At 41.9% G+C, this 27,939-nt stretch overlaps 1 protein-coding gene across 5 annotated transcripts in view; it reads right to left on the bottom strand.

Moving 5' to 3' along the window:
* Positions 1-27,939, bottom strand: part of AK4 (adenylate kinase 4) — a 66,734-nt gene that overhangs the window by 31,730 nt on the left and 7,065 nt on the right. For all 5 annotated transcript variants that reach the window (XM_034653623.1, XM_034653625.1, XM_002924672.4 and 2 more), the window contains one exon: positions 432-551. In XM_034653623.1, the coding sequence (XP_034509514.1) occupies positions 432-551 (120 nt within the window). The remainder of the gene's footprint in view (positions 1-431; positions 552-27,939) is intronic.

Raw genomic sequence — 27,939 nt, 5'->3', positions numbered from 1 at the left:
CTCTCAACAGTATTTATTTCCTACACACCTCAATAAAAGACTTTCAAATTTTCTATCTTTGTTCACCTGACGAGTGAAAAATGGTAGCTCATGGTTTTAATTTATGTGGCTTATTATGAATGAAGGAACCTCAGATTTAAGATGAGTTATACTTATGATAACTTAGTCATGGAAACAAGCAGCACCATCGAAACTGAAACAGTAATGGGAATTCAGTAAGGTTGGCTTCAAGTCAATGGCTCTAGGGATGGCAGTTTGGAGACAGGGAAATGAAATGGCTTCGCCACGGTGGGTTTCTATCATGTTGCCAAACTGGAATATGCTTAAGTCAATGACTGAAAGTTGAGAAGAAAAAGTATTTTGCAACGTGTAAGAAATTAAGGGAGTGTGCATATTCAGAGAAGTTCAGCTTACCCATGGGTTCAACTCACCATCTAGTAGCCAGTGCTGGCTGCGCCTGTTCTCCAGCTCCGACATCATGACGCGTGTGATGACATGATCCGGAACCAAAAGACCTTTCTCTATGTACTGCTTTGCCATATCACCAACTTCTAGTAAAAAAACAAACAGGAAAAAGAAACACTCAAAAATCTTCAAAGTAAAAAAGAAAAAAAAAAAAGCGTACAAACTCCTTTCTGATGGTTTTGTCTTCTCTCTCATTCCTCCCTGTTGGAATGCGGGGTAAGTTATAGGTAGACGTTTTGGGGGTAATTTTTAAAACACTGGTTTCGATAATAGTGGCCCAGTCTCCCATTTGTCTCCTAAAGAATTATAAAAGCAGGTTTTGAAGATATGTAGACAGAAATAAAAATCGCATAAATGAGGCAGAGAAGATAAAAAGAAACAAAGTTGGAGTCCAGCAGGAGGGGGGGTGCACAAAAGGCCGGGAGAGAAGTCCTGGAACTTCCTAGGAGGGCCACAAAGCGGACACTGAGCCTCCCAACAGTTTCTGACAAGAAGGAAATGCGATCAGTGTCATGGTTCATGTTTACAGAAGACTAAAGGAAGATGGGAAACACAACCATTCCTTAGGGACAAAGGAAAACATTTCTGGGGGTCTTCTAGAAAGAATGCTGGATAACATCAACAGGTTTACTTCCTTTCATGCACCTCAATGTAAGTAAAGGCGCCTTGCTGACACAGTTGTAAAAGCAACTCAGTGTTATTAGCGGAATGCCAAGTTCATAAAAGGATATGAAATTTTAAAATTAGAGAAAAAAATGTTTCCATCTTATTTTAAAATAACCATTTCTTATATGTGGAAATCGTGAGTTGGTTCAGCAGAACAAACTATTAGTTTAAATCTGTGAAATTTCTAGGAACTTAATTATTTTTTTTTTTAAACAAGATGAAGTCCTCGCCTCTCCAGAGAACTGAAGAGGAGAACGAACCACTAAGAACCACATTCTTGACAGGCCAATTACATTCTTATAAAAACACTAAACAGAATTGTGTTACCAGAAAAAAGCCCAGAATTACTCTGTCCCCACCTTTGCCTTGAATTTAAGATAGAGTCTTTCCCTCCCCAGGCTGAGTCTACACTCCTAACTCGACCTTCAACGCTGAAATATGGGCTGGGAAGAGCTCCAGCACTTGATGATGACTACTGGACAAGTAGCTCAAAGTCAGATCTGATGATGCTGATTCACTAACATGCTGAAGGAATCCACAGCAAGAGACACCACGTGGGCAAATGTGGCTAAACAAACATATGCACAAAATACATCCATTCAACAAGTATTTACGGACTCTGTACTAGGTAATAGGTAATAAGGTACAAAAGGAGGAGTGAACAAAAGTTGCAGCTTACTGATATTTAAGCAGGGTTACTTTCATGAAGGGGAACAGTAACAATCATTTAACAAAGTAACATGCTATGTTAGCATACTATATAATGTACTATACCAGGCACTGCGCTTTAAGCACTTTATACCTGTTATTGCATTGAATCCTCATAAGATTCTCACCTTCAGACAGGAAGCGACACCCATATTTTTTACGACAGCTTTATTGAGATACAAGTCACACACCATAACCCCATCTTAAAGTGTACAACTCAATGATTTTTAATACATTCTCAATGTGCAACCATCACCACTACCTAATTTCAGAACATTTTTATCACCCCAGAAAGAAACCCTGTACCCATTAGCAGTCACTCCCCATCCCCCCTCCCTCTGTCTAGCCCCTGGCAGCTACTAATCCCCTTTCTGCCTTTACAGATTTGCCGGTTCTGCACATTTCACATAAATGGAATCAAATAATATGTGGTTATTTTGTGTCTGGTTTCCTTCACTTAACATAATGTTTTCTAGGATATTATTATTCCATTGTATGGATATACCATATATTGTTTAATGGGCATTTGCACTATTCCCACTTTTTGGCTAATATGAATAATGCTACAACAAATGTTCACGTGCAGGTTTTTGTGCGAACATATGCTTTCAGTTCTCTTGGTTATACCTGTATGGTATGTATATTTTACATCTGAAAAAAGCCACTGTCAGATAGTCGGCTTGGAGAAGCTGGCAAGTTTGGTGCTGTCCTACTCTGCAATGGGCAGGCCAGCCCCAGAGCCCTCCTCTTACTCTTATCTGCCAAACTTTAAGATAGATTTAAACAAAAAACATACGTCTTCCAAGGTGAGAGACCAAGATGTGAACTGGCTCCAAACATCCCATGAGCAGACCATGAAAGAGTAGGAAACATCTTACTTGGAAAAGAGAAGACTCAGAAGGACGTAACAATTTGCCCATATCCTGACACTTGACACATGGAAAAGGCATTACTTTACTCAATCCCCAGCGTTTAAAATTAGGACTAGTTATGGGAATTACAAATGGATAGAAAAAGTTGCCTAAGAAATGTCTGAACGGAGATTCAGAGACTGCCTAGGAGGGGATATTGTGGAGGGATTCTAAAAACTGGTTGGGGATTAGGCTCCATTGTTTAAGGTCCCTTCAGATGAAGATTTATGATACTGGGATACATTTGGACTCAGGAGTCTAATGCAGAACAGTATCCCAATGGTCCTCTAAGTACCTGCTAGATGACTCCATACGTACTCCCTCTGACACCTCAAACTTATCATGGCCACAATCATACTTTCCCTTCCCACCATACTCTTGCCCTGGTGTTTCTTGCCTCAGTCAGTAACATTACTCTCCTCAGATGTCACCTTAGAGCAAACACCAGTTGTCTTGGTTTTCTTGACTTCTCCCTTCCAACTGAAAGGGAAGCTCCTGCCATTACAGTTCTATAGCATCTGTCAGATCCAAGACAAATGATCAAAACATACAAGTGCAACAGTCACTGTCGTGAACAAATGAGTAAACTCTGAGGATGGCTGCAGGGTGAGGTCCCCGTGAGGAGAGAAAGCACAATAATGCCCCAGATGACCATGGTAGTTGACAGGAGAGCACAGCGTATTAAAAATCAGAGCTCAAGGGCGTCTGGGTGGCTCAGCTGGTTAAGTGTCTGACTCTTGGTTTCGGCTCAGGTCATGGTCTCACGGCTGTGGGATCAAGTCCTGCATCGATCTCTGTGCTCGGTGCAGAATCTGCTTTAGATTCTCTCTCCCTCTTACTCACTCTCTCTCTCAAGTAAATAAGTAAAATCTTTAAAAAATAAAATAAAATTGGGGCGCCTGAGTGGCGCAGTCGTTAAGCATCTGCCTTCGGCTCAGGGCGTGATCCCGGTGTCTGGGATCGAGCCCCACATCAGGCTCCTCCGCTAGGAGCCTGCTTCTTCCTCTCCCACTCCCCCTGCTTGTGTTCCCTCTCTCGCTGGCTGTCTCTCTCTCTCAAATAAATAAAATATTAAAAAATAAATAAATAAAATAAAATAAAATAAAATAAAATAAGGGGCACCTGGGTGGCTCAGTTGGTTAAGCATCTGCCTTCAGCTCAGGTCATGTTCCCGGAGACCTGGGATTGAGCCCCACATCAGGTTCCCTGTTCAGGGGAAGGTCTGCTTCTCCTTCTCCCTCTACTTGTACTCTCTCTCTCTGTCAAATAAATACATAAAATCTAAAAATAAATAAATAAATAAATTTTTTATTTAAAAAATAAAAATAAAAATCAGAGCTCAAAGAACGAAGCAATGAGTTACACTCCAAAACCAGTTACAAATCTTTACATAGTGAAGAACGGACAACTGGCCAAAGAATCAATAGACAAAGGATCTCACAGCTAAGATCAAAGTAGGTCCTTCACNGAGAAGATATGTGCAAATGATATATCCGATAATGGATTAATATCCAAAATATGTAAAGAATTCATACAACCCAACACAAAAAAAGCAAATAATCCAATTAAAAGATAGGCAGAGGACATGAATAGACATTTTTCCAAAGAAGACATACATGTGGCCAATAGACACCTAAGACGTTCAACATCACTAATCATCAGAAAAATGCAAACCAAAACCACAATGAAGTCACCTTACATCTATCAGAATGGCTAAAATCAGAAAGAGAAGAAATAACAAGTGTTGATAAGGATGTGGAGGAAAAGGAACTCTGGTACACTGTTTGTGGGAATGTAACTGGTACAGCCATTATGGAAAACAGTATATAGTTTCCTCAAAGAATTAAAAATATAAATACCATATGATCCAATAATTCCACTACTGGATACTTACCCAAAGAAGACAAGAACACTTCGGAAAGATATATGAACCCCTATGGTTATTGTAGCATTATTAACAATAGCCAGTTATGGAAGCAACCTAAGTATCCTTTGATAGAGAGATAGACAAGGAAGATGTGGTACACACACACACACACACACACACACACACACACACAATGGAATATTATGAAGTCATGAAAAGGATGAGATCCTGCCATTTGAGACAACATGGATAGACCTTAAAGGTACTATGCTAAGCAAAATGTCAGGCTGAGAAAGAAAAATACCATATGATTTCACTTACATGTAGAATCTAAAAAACTAAATGGATAAACAAACAAAAAAAATAGAATCAGACCTATAAATACATAGAACAAACTGATGGTTGCCAGAGGGGAGAGAGATGGGGGGATGAGCAAAATGGGTGAAGGGGACTGGGAGATACATAATTAGCTTACCTCTTTATTAAAAAGAAAGAAAAAAATGTGAATATGTAATAAGTTATTACATTCAAATTAAAGTCAAATTATTTCATTATGNCACTTGTTTTATCCAGTTCCTGGATGCGTGAGAGGACATGTACACAAGACGACAATCCTCAATAAAAACCCTAGACCCCAAGCAACGATGAGACTCACTCTCCTTTTCCTTTCTGGGTCTCCCAAACACTCTGCCTATATCTGCACTCTCTGTATCCTCCATGAACTCTGGTCTCACTTACTACCAGCTCTCCTTTGACTTCTATCCTGCACAAAGCCAAAGACCTCTTGGCTCTTCCGGCAGGACCCCTTCTGGGTCCTTAGACCCAGCCTACCTACATTACCTTGAGTTAACCCACACAGACAAGCTTAAAATAACTCTGTTAATCATGTTATCCAAATTACTAAGTAAGAGAAAGATCTAACGGCAACATACTTCTCCAACTATTTTTGGCAACCTTGCATCTTCTCTGGAGCAGGACAGACAACACTTCATCTAATCTGATACAAAATCAAATTTCTACCACACCTTTTAATCCCCATCTGAATGAAAACCTGGTAAGGTCAAATGCCAGAGCAAAACAGACTTAATGGTGTATCTGCATCTGAATGAAGACCTCACTATAACAACAAACTGAGATAAAACACTCTCGAAGACCCGCCCATTACAAACACCAGGACCTTCATCAGCCCTTGTCAGTTCGCTTGGAAGAGAAAGTAGTCTCATTAAATGCTAATGCTAGCATGCTTGGAAAACACACCCCAAAGAAAGGCTGTGGACACACAGAGCTGTACAGAGCTTTTGAATCCTTAGTGTGAATACACACATGCGTGTGCACACGCGCACACACACAAGTCAGAAACCACCAGAAAGTTTTCAAAAATAAACAATACATTTAGAGTGCCAAAAATAGGCCAACAGCTTTGCATTTTTTAAGCGTCATAACAACAAAAAGAAAATCCATCATGTATTTATAAGATTGAACAGAACACGAATAATTAAGGCCACATTTGGAAAAACTTTCCTCAAAAGGAAAAGACAAAGTGTCAGATTACAAAATGATATATATTACAAAATTATGTGTGTATATGTACAGATATATATCATCATCTTCTACGTTAAGTATATTAGAAAAAAATCAATATTCCATCTATTTTACAACAATACAAATTCTGCGCATCTTAACCTGTTTCATTCAATTACTACTAAATGTAAATTAAGATAAATCTTGATAACCTTGAGAAATATATACTTTCAATTTATTTTTTTAAGATTTTTCTTTCCTTCTTTTTTTTTTTTTTTAAAGATTTTATTTATTTGACAGAGATAGAGAGACAGCCAGCGAGAGAAGGAACACAAGCAGGGGGACTGGGAGAGGAAGAAGCAGGCTCATAGCAGAGGAGCCCAATGTGGGGCTCGATCCCAGAACGCCGGGACCACGCCCTGAGCCAAAGGCAGACGCTCAACCACTGTGCCACCCAGGCACCCCAAGATTTTTATTTCTTTATTGAGAAAGAGAGAGGGCACGGGCAGGGCCAGAGGCAGAGGGACAAGAAAACTCTCTGTTGCATGAGAAGCCTGATGCGGGGCTCACTCCCAGGAGCCGGAGATCAGGACCTGAGCAGAAGGCAGATGCTTAACTGACTGAGCCACCCGGGTGCCCCTATATTTTCAATTTCTTTTTTTTTTTTAAAGATTTTATTTATTTATTTATTTGACAGAGATAGAAACAGCCAGCGAGAGAGGGAACACAAGCAGGGGGAGTGGGAGAGGAAGAAGCAGGCTCATAGCAGAGCCTGATGTGGGGTTCGATCCCATAACGCCGGGATCACGCCCTGAGCCGAAGGCAGACGCTTAACTGCTGTGCCACCCAGGCACCCCTATATTTTCAATTTCTAACTGTATCAGATAATATACAAATTGTCAGAATTTAAGGCTAACTAGTAAGTTGTGTATTTAAGATAATACCAAGCTTAAAAGTTTATGATAATACAGAACTTAAGACTACCTGTTAAGTTGGCCATCTCTCTAAAATTTATGCTTCCAGGATACAGAGAAGTTATTTTTATTGGCCTCATTTCTTTCACATTAAAGTTTACCACTTTCTTATTAATTGACTGAAATAGATTATTGTATTAAGGGCAGTAAACACGACAAAACATTGTCAGCTGCTCAATGGGGAGGATGTTAGACTCATATTATGAATTTAGACCCATATTATGAATTAAGACTGGTTAAAAAGAAATTATCTTTTTTCTAAATAACTAAGAGAGCCAGTTTGGCAAATGACATTTCTTTAGAAAATCCACAAGAACACACACACATGCACACACACGGATATTTAGATTGTACACGATCCATTCATTAACCCCTTAAATACTCCGTACAGCCAGCTTAAACATTCCAGAAACTGAATGACCTCCAAACACAAATTCAACATGGGGAAAAGAGATCACTATCATGAAAGAGGAGGAAAAATGGCCCACTGTCCACTGAGAGGGTTAACTGGAGAACATGAGGTCTGGTTGGTTTTGCAGTTCACATACTCTCTGAATCCACCATACATTCATTCAGCTGATGTTGATTAAGTGTCTACTACGTGGGAGGCCCTGTACCAACCTGACAGGAGCTTAGAGCTTTGAGCCTGAACACTGGGATTGAGTGCGAACTCTGTTGGATAGAAAAATTAAACAACAATGTTTGCTCCTCCTAAAGCTATCTGACATTCTTATCACAATTAAGTTATACAGCCTCTTATGTTGCCAGTAAACTTCCATATAAATATATTATGAAACAGAAATAGGTTATTGGTCACAAACTAAATGAATCTGTTCAAACACTGAATCTGCCAGCTAATTCACCGCTGACCACTGAAAAGTTATCCCTGAAAATACTAGTCCAAAACTGCAGAAAGCCAACCAGACTCCCTTAGTTCTGGACACTGGAGACAAAAAGATTTGTTTTAACAAAGGCAAGGATTAAAATTGAAAGATAATCAACTTTAATCCAATAAAATCCACCACCAGCCTGGGTGGAAGTTGTATGGGACCAAACCTCAATTACTATTAATACTTTAAGCAAAAACAAACAAGGTTTTTTATTTCATTTGATTATGTCTTCTTTCTCTAGCATATATTTTTTTCAATAACCAACCTCGAAAGTACCAGCATAAGTTCAACTATGTCACATGTTTGGTGGCAAAGACATCCGATCAGTTGTGCAACGAGCCTGCCAGCATCCTATGAGAGACCTCCCATGTTACCCCAAGCCCGCCCCAGTCACGCCCATCACTCAGAACCACAAGGGGAGATTCTCTTCCTGGGGAACACACCACCTACCAACCAAAATTATCTGTGTATCTACTACACGCCGAGCACCATGTGAGCCACGACACATACAGACCTGCTAACCTCAAGAAGCTTAGGATCAGGAGAGAAGTGGAACAGAGTCACAGACAGGTCTTTTTTATTTAATAAGTGTGAGCTCTGATGTGCACGTAAGCAACTTGGAAACAGCCACTCTGTCCTTAGAGGAAGAAAAGTTGACCAGACTGAAAAACCACTCTTCTTGGCTCAATGGGAAAGGGGAGGACACAGGGCAAAGCACTGCCCCCAGAAGAGAGGGAGAGACAGGCAAATACAGGAGTCCCACATTCCCTGAGCAGGGACTCACAAATGGAAACCACCCCAGGAACCAGGGCCAGGCAGGAAAAGCTGAACTGTCATTACTTCAGGGGACCCAGGCATAGGGGGAGCCCCACAATGCTGTGAGATTTACTTCCAGGAGCTCGACCAGGTTCCCACAGTAATAAATACTGGAGAAACATCCCCTCAAGTTTCCACAGCGGGAGGGAAAAGGAACCATTCTGCAACAGCCAGAGTGCTCAGTTCTTAGCAATTCCTGATAGATCTGGAGATGGAAGGAAGAAGTTAAAGGACTCCGTATTTAACTTTGGAAAATAAACAGCTACAAAGAGAGGGCTCATAAGTAGGCCACTGAAATTCTAAAATGTCACTTTGCCTCTGGTATGAATCTCAAACTGATCTTACCTCCCCTTTAAGGCTAGGCTTTGATCAAAAGATAGGATTTAAATAATCAGTAGCTTCCTTCTAATAGCACTTCCCCCCCCCCCATATCCCAAGACCTCATGCCAGCGTTTTCCACCCTGCAGCCAGAGCGGACCAACCTGCGCATCTGATCACGGTGCATCCCTTCTTAACAGGCATCAGTGGGGTTCTAGCTACTGCCCATTTAGCGGCTTCTAAGTCCTCCCAAGACCTGGCCCGTGCCTACCTCTGTAGCCTGGTAGCTTTTCTCCCTTCACCCACGTGCTACACCCCTCTCCATCTCTACTCTCCAGCCCAGGTCTCTCTTCCCTCTTCAACTTCCCCAAAAAGGTTAGGTACCCCCCTCATCATACATATATGTATCTCCTGTCCTCCCACTCTGTAGCACTCATCAGGTTAGCATTTCATTTCTCATGCCAGTCCTCCCCACCATACAACAGGGGATCGTGTCTGTCTGGTATACCACTGTCTCTGACGCACTGATTCAAAGCAGATATTCAATATGCACTTGAAGACTGACTCGTCCTTCCAACTCCATTCATTCCCCAGAGGGCCAGGGCTAACTGAATCTCTTGTAACAGAGGTAGCTACTCACGACCGAACAATCAGATCTAGATACAAATACTTCAACTACCTATCCGCGCTCGAGATTAAGAATTGACACCGGAATACATCTTTTCTAGTGAGGACTTACACATTCAGTTCAGTTGCACAAAGAGGTATCAAAAACAACTACATGGAACTTATCATAAGTGAAGTTCACTGACCTTGCTATTCTAAGTCCGCCATTCACTCAAAAATACTTACGAGGCAACTATACTCTGGGCCATGCTATAGCACATTTTCCTACATGTCAGGGAAACAATGGACCATCAGAAGTTTCTCTTGTATGCTTCTAATGGCTTGGCCAGGCATCAAATAGTTGACAAATTGGCCTACTTCAAAACAAAGTCAAGCTCTAGGAATATATGGTGTCCTATCTTTTACTGGCACAACCAGAAATAAAGTTTAATTTTATGTTTTCTTGCCTAAAGAATCTGCCCATTTTTACAAAAATCTAAGACTCGCAAAATTAGACTTGTATATTCCTCAAAGTACTGCTGAGGGATACATGCATATATGGCAAAATATATATGGTAAAGCAAGAGAATAACAACCTTAAGACGCAGGAGAGCAGCTGGGAATAATGGATAAAGGGCCTATGGGGGGTGTTCTTATCCCTCAGGCTGAGTGGCAGATACACAACAGTTATCCTTTGAAACATATAGACACTACATACCCTCTTTCTGTTCTGATTGCCTATAAAGTGAGGGCAAACTGGATACAGAAGACAGAGCTGGACAAATATCCACAAAGCAGCAAATTCCCAAAATGCCTTCTCATTGTTCAAGCTAGAAAATGCGGAGTGAAAGGCCCCTGTAAAAGAGCTTGATTTCCTCATAATGCTACCTAGAACCAACAGAAACCACTGCCCACTTCCAGTATCATCCCGTCTCCAAAACTTCTGTCACTGAGAATGCCAACACACACGCACACAACACACCCAAAGGCATGGTCAGAAAGGAACTGCAGTTCTGTGATTCTGCAAACTACAAGTTCTTTATCCCCACCCACCCACTCATAAGAACATTTTCGCACTAAAGTTGTTACAAAATGAAGAAAATCTTCATTCTATGAACTGTTTATTGTTGATATCACTTTGATGAATCTTTTAGTAAAACAATCAGCTTGACAAAAAATCACTGTTAATAGATATCAAATTCCTTTAAAGGCAGAAATTATGGAAGAAAGGCATTTTGGCACCTCACTCAAATGACTCATTTCAGATGTCCGGTACCCACCCTTCAACTGGCCTTGTTCAAAGCCAGGCTTTCTTTTCTTTCACAACAAAAAGACATGGTTTTTAATCACTCTCTGACACTTGTTATTGGTAGCTATGAAGAAACGTCGGAACCTTGTGTAATGGTCAAGAGCTTACACTTCAGAGCCAGACTGCCTAGGTTCAAATCCTGGCACGGCCACTTTCAGGCTCTAAGACCGGTCACATTGTGTGTCTGTGCTCCACGCCCCACGCACCTCACAGTCTGCACGACCATATGTGGTTGTTATTTCTATCTACATTTCACTCTTCTCCTTAAGTGGGGTTGTTTACAAATCCTCCACACCCGATTAGTACGCCTTTGAGGCTAGAGACCATCTTATTTTAACAATCAGTAAGTACTGCTTTACTTGAGATGAAAAACTATCCTATCTTTAAACTCTGCATCCTCCTGTCTCCAAGGTCTACAGATTACTAGATGAACTTCCATCTCACTACACCCCCTGCCTTATCTTGTTCTGTATTATATTGTACAACAATCCCAGCAACCATAGTCATGACTTCTAGGCATTAAGACTCAGAAAAACCTTCTCAATCACAAAGTGAGAATTACAGGCAGCAATGTTTCCTTTAAATGTTATCTTAATTCTTTGGCACTGAATAACTGCATTAAATAAATTACTAAATTAAGCAAAACACTGCTGTCAAATTGATTTAACTGCATAAATGGACATTTCATCCCTTTTGTCAGTGGTTCTCACACCTATTGCTTCAGTCTCTTCAAGCTGGTAAAGAAAGATCCTTACCACAGGCTGCACTTGGATCCCAAGCCTGACCTCTTAACAAGAAAGGATCTGTTCTTACAAGTGAATGTTTGCTCCTCCTAAAGCTATCTGACATTCTTAAACACCCACAAAATGTGTATGAGTCAACTCGTACAGATTTCTGAGATTAAGACTCCAAAATATTCGCTAACAGAAGAGGCAGAAAGTTTGACATGAAAAAAACAACTTACTTTCACTCTAACAGGTATGTACATGGAAATCACCCCAAAGTGAGAGGTTATACTAGGCTAGACTTCCAAAAATCTGCTGCCTCTTTTTGAGCTGAATCTTCTTCTGGGCGTCTGTGTGACAAAGATAAGCTTTACTTAAAAAGCTTCTTGATAAATCACAAGACATTAAGGATTGTAAACTATTTCTAAAGAAGGTAACAAAAGATAGCTTCATTTTATATAATATAATAGAAAACTTTGAAACTATAAAGTAAGACTTTCATCCTATTTGTACTTTGTTCCTTTGGACCAAGATGAGATGTCTCTTCTGAGTGACTTTACATGGAGCACAGGTGTTCAAAACCTGCCCTCTGTCATTTAATCTTATGGTACAATATCTAGCTCATCACAAGGACAATTATTATTGGTGTTTTAACCATAACGAATTGTAGCTAAAATTATTTGAATCTGTGATCTACATAATCAATCATTCCCTAAGTCAAAAGAAGGTTACTAGTAAAAAGATCTTTCTTTTAACCTAGATTTGAACTCAAATTTATGTAAAGTACAAACGTGCACCTCTCTACCACTAATTGTGAGATTAGAAATGAAAAGATCTCTAATGTGATTTTTTTTATTGAGGTAAAACTGACATATAACATATTAGTTTCAGAAGTACAACATAATAACTTGGTATCTGTAGATATTACAGAATCATGACCACAATATGTCTAATTAACATCTGTCACCAGACACAGTTACCACCTTGGATACGAAGGTGAAATTTCCTTTACCTGGTTTTGTGGCCCCGTGTGCGGCCAGGAGGACCAGCTTCCCCAGTATGTGTCGAACCACACCAGTGTGCTTCCAATCACCAAGATTCTACGGAAGCTGAGGAGACAGCCCTCTGAGACTAAGAAGCATCTCCCTGCTTTGAAGGGCAGCCCCGGTACAGGCCCTCACGCCCACTCCCAATATGAGGAATGCGATCCCGACCAGACCGCAGGCCTGCACCGTCTCCGTGCTCCAGCATACCTTGCCTGCAAGCCCTCCTGCAGATAAGGGCCAGTGCTCTGTTTGGCCTCTCGGCTCTTTTCTCTCTAACCAGGCGGCTGCATATGTACATTCCCTTAGTCTAATTTTGTACCCTGGGTCCAGGGGGTGTGTTTCTATAATGGCCAAGATCACAAATACGTATGGACAAAAGCCATGACTTTGGGTAGGGGAGGGGCTCGCATTACTGAGAGAGAAGGTGATCCAATATCTAAGTACAAGGGAAATCCCGCAGATTCTTTATCCTTAAGCTTTCTGCCCACACCAGCCGATCGATTATTATTTGACACTCCATACGGATTCAAAGAATAAAACACTGCAGTAACCTCATTTTAAGAATTTAAATAGATCATGAAAGAAAAAGATATTGAAGTCTTAGAAGCCAAAAAATTTTCGATGTCCTACGTCAGGAGCATTTTTTTGGCCCTGAATGGGAACACATGCATTTATAAACATACCATGAACATCTGGCCGAGTACCACATGCTGCCTGATATAAGCAGCAGAGCAGACAAAGCAGACTGGGCTGGAAGCAACAGAAGCTGGGCAAGGGAACAAATGGGAAAAGGCAAGTAATCTGAAAGGTTTGCCAGAATCATAAATGAGTTCTAGACCCACAGCGTTTCAGCGTCTCATCAAGCTCACGTTCCGCAGGTGGGCCTCGGGCGCCAGCGAACCAGGCACCTGCAGCCCCGAGGAGCGGGATCGCACTTCAAATCTCAGGAGCCCACTAGGTTTTCCCTGCCTCCCCTAGGACCTTATCACAACTCCATCACTAGCGCATTCAGAGGACAGGGAGGAATTTCACTTTTAAAGCAACATACAAAGGAATTCCTTCATCTTGCAGAAGGCCCGGGGTGTGGATCTGCCTATGCCAGGCCCCTTATCGGGGCCTCTCCGTACAGATCAGCTAAGGGAAGCTGCCGTTTCCTCCAGCGCCATCTGTTCCAACAGGGTGCGTGGCTACTGCTGCCTGTGAGGGTTCTTCCATCCTTCCCTCTCCCCCACCCTCCATCCTCCACCACCCCCCCCCACCTCATAGCTTTCTGGCAATGCTCTGGTGGAGAACTACTGCAAAATCCCAAAGACGTGCCATGCTCACCAGCCTCCTAAGGCTAACAGCAGACAGCCCTACAAAGAGAACGGGGAGTGGGGGAGCAACTGATGCGAACACTCTATTATGACGGGGCTCCCAGAGGGGTCCTAAGGTCCACTGAGCAGGTGTACTAGCAATCATCCTTTGACACCAGGCAGGACGAATAGCACCGGTAATACCAGAGGGAAGCTACTACAGAAGACAGTATGCAGGGTCCTCAATAAAAGTAGAATTACCACATAATCCAGCAATGTCGCTTCTGGGTATTCATCCGAAGAAAATGGAAACACTAACTTAAGAAGATATCGGCACCCCCACATTCATTGCAGCATTATCTAGGATAGCCAAAGTATGGAAACAATCTAAGGGTCCAGCAATGGATGAAGGAATAAAGAACATATCGTATTAAAATAAAAAAGAAAATATGGTGTCTGTACACACACACACACATACATATACACATAATGGTATATACATAATGGAGTATGACTCAGCCATAAAAAAGAATGAAATCTTGCCATTTACAACAACTTGGATGGAGCTAGTATTATGCTAAGTGAAATAAGTCAGTCAGAGAAAAACAAATACTGTATGATTTCACTCATATATGGAATTTAAAAAACAAACAAGCAAAAGGGAAAAAAAGAGCGACAAACCGAGAAACAGACTCTTCACTACAGAGAACAAACTGATGGTTGCTGGAGGGGAGGCAGGCAGAGGATGGGAGAAATAGGTGACGAGGATTAAGGAGTGCACGTGTATGGAAGTGGGAATCCCTGTATTATACACCTGAAACCACTGTATGTTAGCTAACTGGAATTTGAATAAAACCAATGACTGACTGAATAAACACAGTGTAATAGGAAAATAATACCAGAAGCATCAGTCATTAAACACCTATAAAGTGCCGGAACAGTGGCTGCCGAACTGCTGTCAGGATCACTGTTTTGTTTTCTTGAAACTAAAAAAGTATTTTGTGCACAAAAGTGTTCTGTACACAAAAAAGGAGAATATTGTAAATTTTCGGATGGGTGTCATTTTATGTATTTGTATGTATATACTCAATTGCAAGCTTAAATGAATTCCTACTGTTAAAAAAAATAATCAAGACAAGTTAGGTTATACAAACAAACTTTATTTAACACTACACGAAGTGGACAGTCTCCTTTCAGAGAACTACAAAATGAGGCAGAAGGTAGGAAGGTTTTATAGAATAAAGGACAAAGGACAAGAAAACATGGAAAATATCTGAGTGGGTGGGGCCACAGAGTCAACCTTCTTTCCGGTGAGAAGGCCCAGAGCTGGCCTGGCCTTTCTGGGGACTGGCTGACTGGATACACTGCTTTTCTGGTCACATGGAGCATTTAAAGGGGCACAAAAGTTATCTAAGTTTCAGTTTGCTGACATAGCACACTGGGCAAGAACGGTTCCATCTTGGGCCTCAAAACTTACGTCAACACTATTATGGGGCACATTTTTTTTTTTTAAGATTCTATTTGACAGAGAGAGCGCACAAGCAGGGGGGGAGAGGCAGGTAGAGGGAGAGGGAGAAGCAGGCACCCCGCTGAGCAGAGAGCCCAACACGGGATTCCATCCCAATCATGACCTGAGCCAAAGGCAGACGCTTAACTGAGTGAGCCACCCAGGCCCCTAAGGGGCACATTTTTAAAAAATTAAATATTGGACCAACCCTTATTCTAATCCCATATATGCATTATCTCGTTTAATTCTTAAAATACGCGGAGGCGGTACAAGTATTATTCTTGCTTTGCAGCTGAAGAAATGGAGCTACAAAGCAATTGAGCCACTTGCGGGCTGGCTTCCCAGGAAGTGGGATCAGAGCCCACACTCAACCCAGGTCCAATAAATGCACAGCTTCCCATGCCCGCCTCCAAAGCCTACTTCCACTTCCTCAAGTGATTGGTCTATTCCAATCCCTCCCACCCTAGAATCCTCTGTTCAACCATCTACCCTCCCCTTCTGAAGGAGAACACCTCAAGGACAGGTCTTATTCAGCTGAATGACTTAAACTAAGCCTCAGGGAGCAAAGGATTCCTTCAACAGTTTTAAGTTGAATAAATAAATAAAGATGGGATTTTTTTTTTTAAAAGAGGGAAAAAAAGCAAAATAAAATGTAGCAAGAAAAAATAATAAACCCTGACTCTTGGGGGCCTGACCCAGGCAAAGGGAAACTAAAGTCTTGGTAACACTACTCGCCTTCTTAGAGCGGGTAGTAAACTAGGGGATGGGCAGGCAGAGCAGAGGGTGTGTGAAGCATGGCTGACGGGTTTCAGGACGATGGCATCTAACACGCCCTGCCTGTCAACATGTTGCTGGAGCCCGACTCCAATCATCATGCCCAAATCTTCAACAAGACCACCTCATATTAGGGGTCCTTTGGGAGAGGAAAATACAGGTAGTGCCCAACAGGGGACAAAGGATTGCAGAAAAGGGCGGCCCTTCCAAGACTGAAAAGCAGGCATGTAGGTCCCTAGAGAAGCATGAAACCTAAGAGATAATTAGGGAGTGGCCGGCACTGTAAATGGTGGAGTAGAGCTGCGTGCCCACCAAGGAGGTGGTGAGGGCCCAGGTCTTTCTGATTCGATGGATAATGCTGGAGGACCAGCCAAGCACCACAGACTGTTCCCCAATGTTACTGATCACCGCCACAGTGAGAGAACACCTGTCCCATGTGCACAGTCACTCCCAAGCCGCACATCATGACTCAACACCAACAACCAAGATTTGTGGTTGACAAATCACTTTAAGACTCAGTGCAAGCTGGCCCAGAAGCAGAAAAGAAACAGTGTGGAGGAAGAGAAGAAAGCACTGCATTTCATCTGGCCCTAACTAATCCCAATATGAGCTGGTAATGAGACACAGAACCTGAAGGGACCTCATGAAAAAATCTGCTCATTTTCCTGCTTCTCTTCTTGCTAGGCCCTGCACCCGCTCCCCACACATGGCTTATGGTACTGATAATGTATGTCCTCTTTGTAAAGGTCAAGAAGTTAATGATTTCTTTGGAATCTTCCAGCACAACAGATAACATCGAAGGGGCTGTTATGAAAGCTCTCTAAGACCACTGACTCCAGACACTTTGACACCAAGACCCCTAGCTCCAGGGCATAAGTGACTTATGGAGACCAGTTCCTGCATGCCTGAGAGGGCACCTACCCCAGACCTCTGTCCTCGATAAAACCCCCAAGCCTACCAAAGATAAGACCGACTCTCCTTTCCTAGTCTCCCAGGCGCTCTGTCTGTATCTGCCCTCTCTATCTTCGATAAACTCTGTTCTCACTTCCTCTTGGCTCTTTTAGATTCTCATCCTGCGCAAAGCCAAGGACCCTCAGACCCTGCCAGCCTGCATCAGTCAATTACCCAACAGGAAACATTAAACTCAGCCCATTCAACCAAGGATCACTGTCGGCATAGGATGACTGACTCCCACGGTTGCCTCTATTCCAAGTTTAAGTTCCTAGACATCTGAGGATGTTTGCCTCATAAATCAAACGGCCACCAATGTACTGGCCGCTCAGTTTCAACCCCTAAGTTTACTGTCAAGTCTCTACGTCTTCTTCTTACACTACGTTATTCAGAGCAGCATACGCGTGAAATTGAATGCTCCACCAGACATGCTAATTTTAGAACTCACTTTAAAACTTTCCCACTTTCTCCACCTGCCAAATGAAAGGAGGACAACACACCAGCTGCCACAGCTGTTCTCTGAAAATTGGTACAAAGGTGACATACATTCTTTTGAGACAAGAACTTTCCAAGTCTTTTTTTCAGCAGAGCGTCTTCACCGCAGCAAGGTCCGGAAGCAGCCAACAAATCGTGAGGTTTTATGCTCATTCCACTTCTCAAGTGTATCATTGCCTTCCACTTCTTTGCAATCTCAAAACAAAGTGATAAAATCTTCAGGCAAATTTAAACCTAATCAAAGCTACAGTGATTATTAGTTTATCTAGCTCCACATATTTTATGCAAAATATCAACAAGATCCAGTTTATGTGACCTGTTAAGAGCAACTACTTCTTTGTGTAGAAAGCAACACTGGATGAATCTGTATCAAAAAGAAAAAAGGCGGAAGGAAGGAAGGAAGGAAGGAAGGAAGGAAGGAAGGAAGGAAGGAAGGAAAAAAGCAAGCAAGCAGGCAGGCACTTTAATAGGGATCATGTCCTAACAGCTGCCTTGCCTTGTGTAACACTTCAACTGTCAAGAACAAAACTTTAAAAATTGATCCTGCAACTTTTTTTTTTTTTTTGCCTTTCACTGGCCAGTAACTATGAAACAGTTTTCCAAAACATGTTTATAATCAGGTCTCTCTAACCAAAGGCAAATTAGAACAGAACCAGAATTACAGAAAGATCCTATCACCTTAGTCTAACTTCTAGAAACACCACTTCCCACCCCACAATGGGTTCCTGGCTTCTGCCACTTAGAACATCTCCCGCCGCCTAACAGTAGTTCCAGTTCGGCTCAGCCAACCATCTGTGGCTGTCTTTCACAATCCTGGCCATTAAGGAAATGCAATGTTTCAGCGCTGTTTGGCTTGGCTAGATTCCTCTAGACATAAGCTAAGTGCACGCATTTTTTATTCTCCGGGTTTTGAGCTCCAGCAGTGTTTGTAACATGACATTCAAAGCCTAAAACTGACCTTGATTAGGAGATTTGGACTGGCATTCTGAGACAACCTCACAGAATATCTAAGGGGGGGGAGATCCTTCCATAAGGCTCTTAAATGCATTTCCCCTACGAAACTACCACCACTGCAATCAACCACTAACAACAACCACCACACACTGGCCTGCAACTAGGATCAGACGGGTGAGGCACTAACCGTCGGGAAAACCACTGAGGAGGGCAACAAAAAACCAAACTCCAGTAATGAATAGAACTAATATTTTAGTGCCATATTTTAAAGTATCAAAATTAGTGCAAAAATATCCACAATGAAAATCAATGCAACTCATTTATACAACTCACACTCACCCATTTCAATCCTGCCTCAATCAGGTCTGGTCTTTATTTAAAAATTTTGTATTTTGTTCCTTTTACTGAATTAAACTACCACTTCTCTTACTTACTGAGATTTTGGGCAGCCCCTTAAATTTTTCACTCAAGCACAGTGCTTCACTCACCTCCCCAAAGCCTCAGCCCTGCCAACACATATTAACTCAATATTCACGAGGAAATCCCGTGAGGCAGCCCCACCATTACTCTCATTTATAAATGATTAAACACAAAGCTAGCTACTTTGCCCAAGACTGTGGAGCAAGGGTCGCCGAGTGGGATTCCAACCCAGGCAGCTTTGCAGCTCAGAGCCCACACTCTTAAAGACAAACGCCACCTCTCAGGGTTTTGCATCAACAAAGGCATCTGGCATAAAATCATATAGTCCTGAATTTTAGGAAATAAATAATATGTGAAAACTATTCAAATAAACTGTAATTAATGACAACCTGGGCAAATTTAGTCATGATTTGTTCATCACATTGCTCAATGTCCCACAATATTTAGGCTAACTGGTCATTCCACCAAGCTCCCAGAATGTTTCCAATTTGTCCCTCATACTTTACGCCATCCTAATCCTCTGAACGAACCAAGGGGGAGACGAAGAAAGGACCCTTCAAAGGACAGGACTACAGATTTGAGTAGCTGGTGTCTGTGCTTAGGTTTGGAGATAGCCTCACATACCGTGGGCTCTACGAGGCTAACTGAGCCTCAGTGCACATCGTAGGACGATGCTCAGTAACACCCCAAATAATGTGTTCATTTAGTAAGAGAGTAGAATTTAGAAGTAAAGCCATGACAGCTACAATGGTCCTAACATACCTGGCTAGTTGTTAGTGATGGTGGCCATCACAGTTTAAGAGTGAAACCAGGCTGAAAAGAATCCAGAAAAGTTATCAGAATGATTGAGGGAACGAGGGCTAGTCTTCGGGGCGTGGTAAAAAAGACAACTTAAATCAGGGAAGTGGCGCCTAGCAACTATTTTCAATTATCGCAGAGTTGGTGGACTTAATGTGTGACATCAAAGGACTGAAGTTGGACAAGTGGACAACAGTTTACGGATGACAGTTTCAAGGACTGGCTTTCATCTCAGTATAAAGACAAAAATCTTCCAACAATTAGACCTGTCCAGCAGTGAAAAAGCCTGCCTCCAGTGGGGGAGAGTTGGCTGTCAGCTGCTACCGAAGGGACCCAGCACAGAATGGCCACTTGGACAGAAGGACTCAAATCCCTTCCAATTCTAAGACATAAGAAATGGAACAAATAATTAAACTTAACACATTGTTATGCATCATGTTTAGTTCCTAAAAACCCTAGAAAACTAAAACAAAACTCTGAGCTCAAGAGGAAGGAGGTCTTGCACTTTCATTGTATTCCAAGCTAGATTCTTGATTTTTTTTTAAAACTAAGCCACCGAAATAATGCAAGTCAAAAAATCAGTCTCCCTCATGGAAAAACTAAATTGTGCCCTGAGACAGTATCTATAGTTACCATTTAAGAAAATTAGGAAGCTGTACTCACACATGCAATCAATTTTTATAGTTCTCCCACAAACTACATTGGCTATTCTTAATTCTTACCAAGATCTACAAAAGTCCTGCAAAAGAAAAAATACAGAAGCCGTTGAGTAAGAATTTAGGAAAACAAGGCAAACCAAAAGTTGAAAAAGATATATCAGCAACCCAGAACATTAAAAGACCTTGAGAAAACTTTATCCAATCAAACAAACAGGTAAAGGTAGAGAAATGCTCATCTTAATGATGACCCAAAGCAACTTTGGGTCCAGAAAGTCTCCCAAAAGAGGTACATACATAACTTTAGGATAAGTATTTCTGTCTGGACAAGAATGGAAACATGACAAATTAAAAATAAATAAGACGACACAAGTAATAGATTAAAAACAGTGAGTGCTTGTAGCTTCTGCTGTGTGGTTAAGTGGTGGGTACATGTAGGCACACATAGTGTATACACACACACACACACACACACACACACACACACACACCCAAATCCCACTGGATTATGCCAATGATTCCATTCAAAGCACCACATTTACTGAGGAAGATTTTCAACGAAATTAAAGTATTATGACTCCAAGGAAGAAGGAAACAAACCACAGAGAGAACCTTCCTACTTGCCAGGCATTTTATACAGATGAACCCATCTGATCCTCCCAATAGCCCTGTGAAGTGGGGGTTCTTACAAAGGAGGAAATCAAGTTAATTAACTTCCCCCAAAGTTTACCAAGCCAATAAGAGGCTGAGCCAGAGGTATGACTGACCAAAGCCCAACCTTATTTCCTCTATGCCTCACAGCCAACTGCCTGTGCCCATCACTTGCTATGCCAAAACCCACTAGAGAACTTCCACCTGGAATTTCCTGCAGGTATGTTCCACTTGCCATCATCCCCAACCCTGGACTGCCCTCCTTCATTAAATGGGACCACTTTTCCCCACCATCACTGAAACTCAACCCTTCCAAGGGTTGCATTTGGCTTTGCCCTTCCCACCATGCCCACGTACAATCAATCCTACTGGGTGCTACTGTCACTACCTCAGCTTCTCCTAAATCCCCTTGTTTCCATTACTTTTACCCTATACCTGATCTAAACTGCTGTGACACCATCTTAGGTATGCTCCACTTTCTCTCCACTACAGTTCACACCATACTTCGCTATGAAAAACAATTGTGCCACTAAAGGAGTTTGAGGAAGGCAATGACTCCCCACCACCTTCCTATTTATTTATAAACTCAATCTGGAATAATATGTAAGCCCCAAAGGACAATCCTAATTCCCATGCCTATATAATTCTTCCACCTCTAGGTTTCAATTGAAATACCCTTAATTTTAATCACGTCCTCTCAGATATGATCCCTCCAAGAATAACACTCTGCTCCCACTTTTCTACTTGCCAGTACCTACCCCATCCTTCAAGGCTCAGTTCTAATGCCATCTCTCCCTCAGTTTTCACAAACTTGTTCATCCAGAAGTATATCAAACAACTATGAAGCACTAACTGTACGTTAGACATTGGAGATACAAAAAGAACTCAGTAAGTTTATGCAAGTAACCTCAGTGTTCCTATTTTTTAAAAATTCACTATTTTTTTAAAAGATATTATTTATTTATTTGTCACAGAGAGAGAGCATAAGCAGGGGGAACAGCAGGCAGAGGGAGAAGCAGGCTCCCAACTGAGCAAGGAGCCGGATGGGGGACTCCATCCCAGGATCCTGGCATCATGGCCTGAGGCAAAGTCAGACGCTTAACCAGGTATCCCTTCATTCTTTTTTTTAATAGCACTCAGTATAATCTGCCTTATACAACAATCAATTGGGTGTATGTTTTACCTTATCAATTCCTTAAAGGTTTGAGACCACTTTTTATTCCTATTAACAAATAGGATGCTACTGGAATACACTGATTTAACAAGTAGTTAACTGATGTTAAAAGTCTAACTGTTCTCCCTACTTTCACTCTAGAGCCTTCCGATCCAGTTTCCAACTAGCCTGAGTGATCTATTTAAATGTGAATCAGACTATCAGTCCCATATTTTACAAACAAGGGCTTGATCTGGGATTAGGCAATGACACCAAAACCCCAAGCAACAAAGGAAAACAAAAACAAAAATAGATAAACTGGACTTCATCAGATTTAAAAACTTGTGTGTTTCTAAGGACAACATCAAGAAAGGTAAAAAGACAACCCAGAGAATGGAAGAAAATATCTGCAAATCATATATCTAATTAAAGGACCTGTATCCAGAATATATAAAGAACTCAACAATGAAGGAACAAATGAGCCCATCTGCAAATGGGCAAAAGATCTGAATAGGCAGTCTCCAAAGAAGAAATACAAATGGTCAATAGCACATGAGAAGATGTTCAGTATCATTAGTCCTTAGGGAAAAGTAAATCAAAATCACAATAAGATACCACTTCACACCCACTGAGGTGGTGAAAGTCAAAAAGACATACATTAACAGGTGTTGGCAAGACTGTAAGAACCCTCATTCATTGTTGGTGGGAATACAACATGGTTGAGCGGCTTTGGAAAACAGGGTCAGTTTCTCAAGATGTTAAACATGGTGTTACCATACGATTCAGCAACTCCACTCCTGGGTATATACACCCGAGAGAGATGAAAACATATATGCACACAAAACCCTGTTTACTAATGTTCGGAGCAGTTAACAACCCAAGTGTCCATCAACGAATGAAGAAACAAAACGTGGCATATCCACATAACAGGATATTATCTGGTGATAGAAAGGAATGAAGTACTGATACGTAACTACACCACTGAACACAGCTGAACCCTGAAAACATGTTTAGTGAAAGAAGCCAGATACAAAGTCACCCCTTGTATGAGTCCATTTATATGAAATATCTAGAGTAGGCAAATCCATACAAAGAGAAAGTAAGTTAGTGATTACCAGGGGCTGGAGGGAGAGGGAAATGGGGAACGACTACTAATGGGTGCAGGGTTTCTTCCTGGGGTAATGAAAATGTTCTCCAACTAGACAGTGGTGATGTGATGGTTGCTAAAAACAAATGGTTTATACGCTTTATAAGGACAAATGTTCCCCTACACAAGTTATCTCTGTAGAGCTGTTACACATCAACACTAGTAACAATAACAAAACTCCAGTCACTTCTCATCCAGTTGCCCCAGAAGCCGAACTCCTGATCGTGCCTCAAGGCCCTATGCCAACCCTCTCAGCCTCCCTTCCACCATCTCCTCTCTCACAGTGCTCCAGAAACACCCGCCTCCTCTCTTCCATGTCTCTCCACATGCCGTTCTGTCTCTGCCCCCGAATCTTCACACACCTGGCTCCTACCCGTTCTCAGGGCTCAGCTTAAACACCATCTCCTCAGAGGGGCCTTCTCCAACCTCACAGGCTAAAGTGGTCTTCCCAGTCACTCTCCATCACTGTACTATCATATTTTTTTGGTAGTACTCAGACAGGATGTAATGCATAACATACACAAGGTTATCTTGATTATTTTCCCCTTGTTTATAGCACAGCTCCCCTCCTGCCTTAATGGGCTATCAAACATTTGTTGAGCTGAACTGACATGGAGAATTTACTCTTCAGGTGCTGAGCGACTATAACTGATGTTACAAAATAGATCACCTGACAGGGAGGTGATAATGAATGCCGTGTTAGAGACACAGATGGGTATAAGAGAAACTTCAGGGAAAAAAACGGTGTGCAGCAGCAAGAGCTGTGGAAAATCTTCATGCAAACAATGAGACTGAAAACTGAGAGATTAACGGAAGTGTGAAAGGGATTCCAGGAGAAAGGCACACCTGAACAATGCCCTCCCCACCTTGTCCATGACCTCAACACTTCACCCACACACACATCCCAGCATGACTCATGGCAACATCATGTGAAACCTAGAACTTGAACCCGAGTCAGTAAGAGCCTCAGGGGTACTTCTGCGTGCCTCCTCATACCTAATGCAGGCACAGAAACATTTGCCAAATGACTAACGAAATAGCAGGTTCAGGTATTATTCCAGAAGCCCTAACAATTACAAGGAAAGGCACTTTCTACCTCCTCACAACTGCGTCAAGTTTCTATTTTAGACCTTTTGGAGTTCTTTTTGGGGGAGGGAGGAAGTCAGTGTTTCCTTATTTAGATTTTAAATAAAAATGTTTTAGGAACGGAACAACAACAAACCACATACCTCCAGCCTACCCTTAAAGGACCTTCTGAATCTCAGTGTGTTGCAGACAGCTGAGCTGCAATCCGCCGTCCCAGTGTGCTGTTTACAAGGCAGCAAGGGGTTATTTCACTAGCTACTGGAGTACCTGCAGAACCTAATGGGAAGTTTAACCCTACCTATGGAGTCCCAAGTTTGAAGACTACTTCTCTATTTAACTAGCTATTTGACCTATGGCAAGTAACACAACCTCCCTGAAGCCATTTCTTCATTTGTAAAATGACGGAGTAACAACTTCTCTGTAGATCTGTGCGTGAACTAGAGGACAATATACACACATTAGCCAGTGCAGAGCCCAGCGCATGCCTGACCCTCTGCAAATGTTAGCTACGATGACCAAGTCACAAGAATTAGAAAGGGCCAAAGTCACAGGTTGCTGGTCAATTAGAAAGTGCTGAGGAACAGAAAATAACTGATTTCCAGCATCTTGGGAATTTGATGAGCAGGTGTGACTTTGCATTATTTCAATAGTATCAGCCTCTCTGGCTAAATAAGGGATGCTTGCTGCCAGGCCTGTCGTTTAACTAGTACAAGAACTCTTGGAACTTGGACATAAGACTGTTAAAATATAACATCAGCCACCTAACTGCACTTCATGAAACTGTAAGATGAGACCTTTTGTACCAGGTCTTAAAGGCCAACTTGAGAACTAAACACCAAAGTGGGGGGGGGGGCACAGAGTAATTCAAAGCCTCTACTACCTGCTCATGCTTTAAAAAACAATCCATTTGCTGAAAGACAGTACATGCTCCAGCTACCTGACCCATTGTAAAAGAATGCTAAGAAAAACAATTTCCAAGTCCTTAAATCTTCTTATAACATAGATTACACAGAGTGTTAAAGCACACACTAGCCTAATGTAATACTGTCCAATAATTTACTTGGTAGATTTTAAGGGAACTAGGCAATTCGGTATGTCCGTTATAACGGGTAGATTGGTAGCTAATAGCGGGGTACCCAATTTACTAGTTTCATGATCAGGTGCCACCACTTGGGCTCTAGGAAGTCTGAACCAGAAGTTTAAAAGCTTCATAAGCCATGATGTGGCTATATACATGTGCATCTTACAGGTAAGCCCAAGTAATAAAAGCTGGAAAAGGTAATATGGAGCAGGTGTAACAACCCTTTCCTCTGATAGTATAAGCAGAGGTGAGTACAGACTAAAATGGTAGCATACACGATGTGATCAAGCCACAAAAGCAATGATCTCTCGTGGACCATAAACTCACTCTAGAAGGAGTTCAGTTATATAGCAGCAAAGACCATCTCTTCACCTGGTAGCGAGACTCATCTGTCAAGACTCAGGTCAGGAGTCAGCTCTAGAAAGCCTTCCCTTATCCCACCACCTCTTCAGTGCTGGGTCAGCCACACTGCCCAATGTGCTGTGGGACCTACACACGTACATCTTTCAGCTTCTGTCACTCTCTCCTGGTTTGCCTGCCTCTACCTATCAACTCAAAAGCTCCTTCAGGAAACAGACCTTGTCTCACTTCTTTGCATCCCACAAGCCAGCGATGCTTGGAACTTACACATTTGTTGAAAAGACCTATCCACTAGGACATTCAGGGAAGCATGCTTTGTATACCAAAAGCTGTACATAATGTAAATTCTATCAACAGAAGACTAGTTAAATCAGCAGTTCTCCAAGTGTGGTCCAAGGACCCCAAGGGTCCACAAACACCCTTTCAGGGGTGAGCTCCCTCTTTCTCTAACTACACATCTGTGTGAAGCCAAGCCAAGTATTCTTTCAGTACTTTAACCAAAATAACACAGCATACGAACTGAATTAAGAAGCGGATTAAGAATCCAGCTTTTGGAACACCTGGGCTGCTCAGTTACTTGAGCGTCTAACTCTGGTTTCAGCTCGGGTCATGATCTCAGGGTTGTGAGATCGAGCCCCATGTGGGGCTCATGCTCAACGGGGAGTCTGCTTGACATTCTCTCCTTCTCCCTCATGCTCTCTTGCTCTCAAAGCTTAAAGAAAAAAAAAAGAATCCAGCTTTCTTTTACAAAGCAAGACATTAAAAAGATTTGTGAATACGGGAAAACATTACTTCTCTCAGATTTTGTTTTGGAAATAGTTACTTTTCACAGAAATATGTTAATATGTGATGGGTGTATTATTGTTAATGAATCTATAACTATTTTTTAAATTTCTGTTTTAACTTCTAATACAGTTAGTATCTGTAAGTCTAACCCATATCAAAGGCTCTATGGAGTTCTCAGTAAATTTTAAATATGAGATGAAAATGTCTGAGAATAGCTCGTTAGAAAAACTATGTACAGCGTCCAGTAAGACTATGTGGTCATTTTTCAAAATGAATGAGGTAAAACTGATACCTGCTAGCAGAAACCAACATCTAAGCTATACTGCTAAGTTTAAACAAAGACATGAAAAACAAAGCATAAATTTGTACCTTTTTTCATTTTTTTAAAGATTTTATTTATTTATTTGATAGAAAGAGACAGCCAACAAGAGAAGGAACACAAGCAGAAGGAGTGGGAGAGGAAGAAGCAGGCGCCCAGCGGAGGAGCCCGATGTGGGGCTTGATACCAGAACGCCGGTATCACGCCCTGAGCCGAAGGCAGACGCTTTACGACTGCGCCACCCAGGCGCCCCTAAATTTGTACCTTTTAAAAAAAGACGCTACTGCTGTACTATATATACTCTACATATGTATGCAAATTCTCTGGACGAACATCCAAGGAAAGTAACTAGTAGGTAACCCTGTAGACAGTAACTGGGGAAGGAAGGGTCAAGGAGGGGAAAGAGATTTTCCACACCATTCCTAGTGTATTAATTTGAGAATTTTACCCTCAGGGCGCCTGGATGGCTCAGTTCCTTAAGCATCCTACTCTTGATCTCAGCTCAGGTCATGTTCTCAGGGTCCTAGCATTCAGCCCCAAGCTGGGCTCAAGGCTCAGCAGGGTGTCTGCTTGAGGATCCCCTCCCTCCCCCTCTACTCCTTCCCCCTACCCAGCCTGTATGCACGCACTCTCAAATAAATAAATTCATGAATCTTTAAAAAAAAGAAAATTTTACCATCTGCA

This window comes from Ailuropoda melanoleuca, chromosome 2, assembly GCF_002007445.2.
Source record: "Ailuropoda melanoleuca isolate Jingjing chromosome 2, ASM200744v2, whole genome shotgun sequence".
NCBI classification, from domain to species: Eukaryota; Metazoa; Chordata; class Mammalia; order Carnivora; family Ursidae; genus Ailuropoda; species Ailuropoda melanoleuca.
The sequence above is the reverse complement of the archived record's forward strand: the minus strand, read 5'-3'. Positions and strand labels throughout refer to the sequence as shown.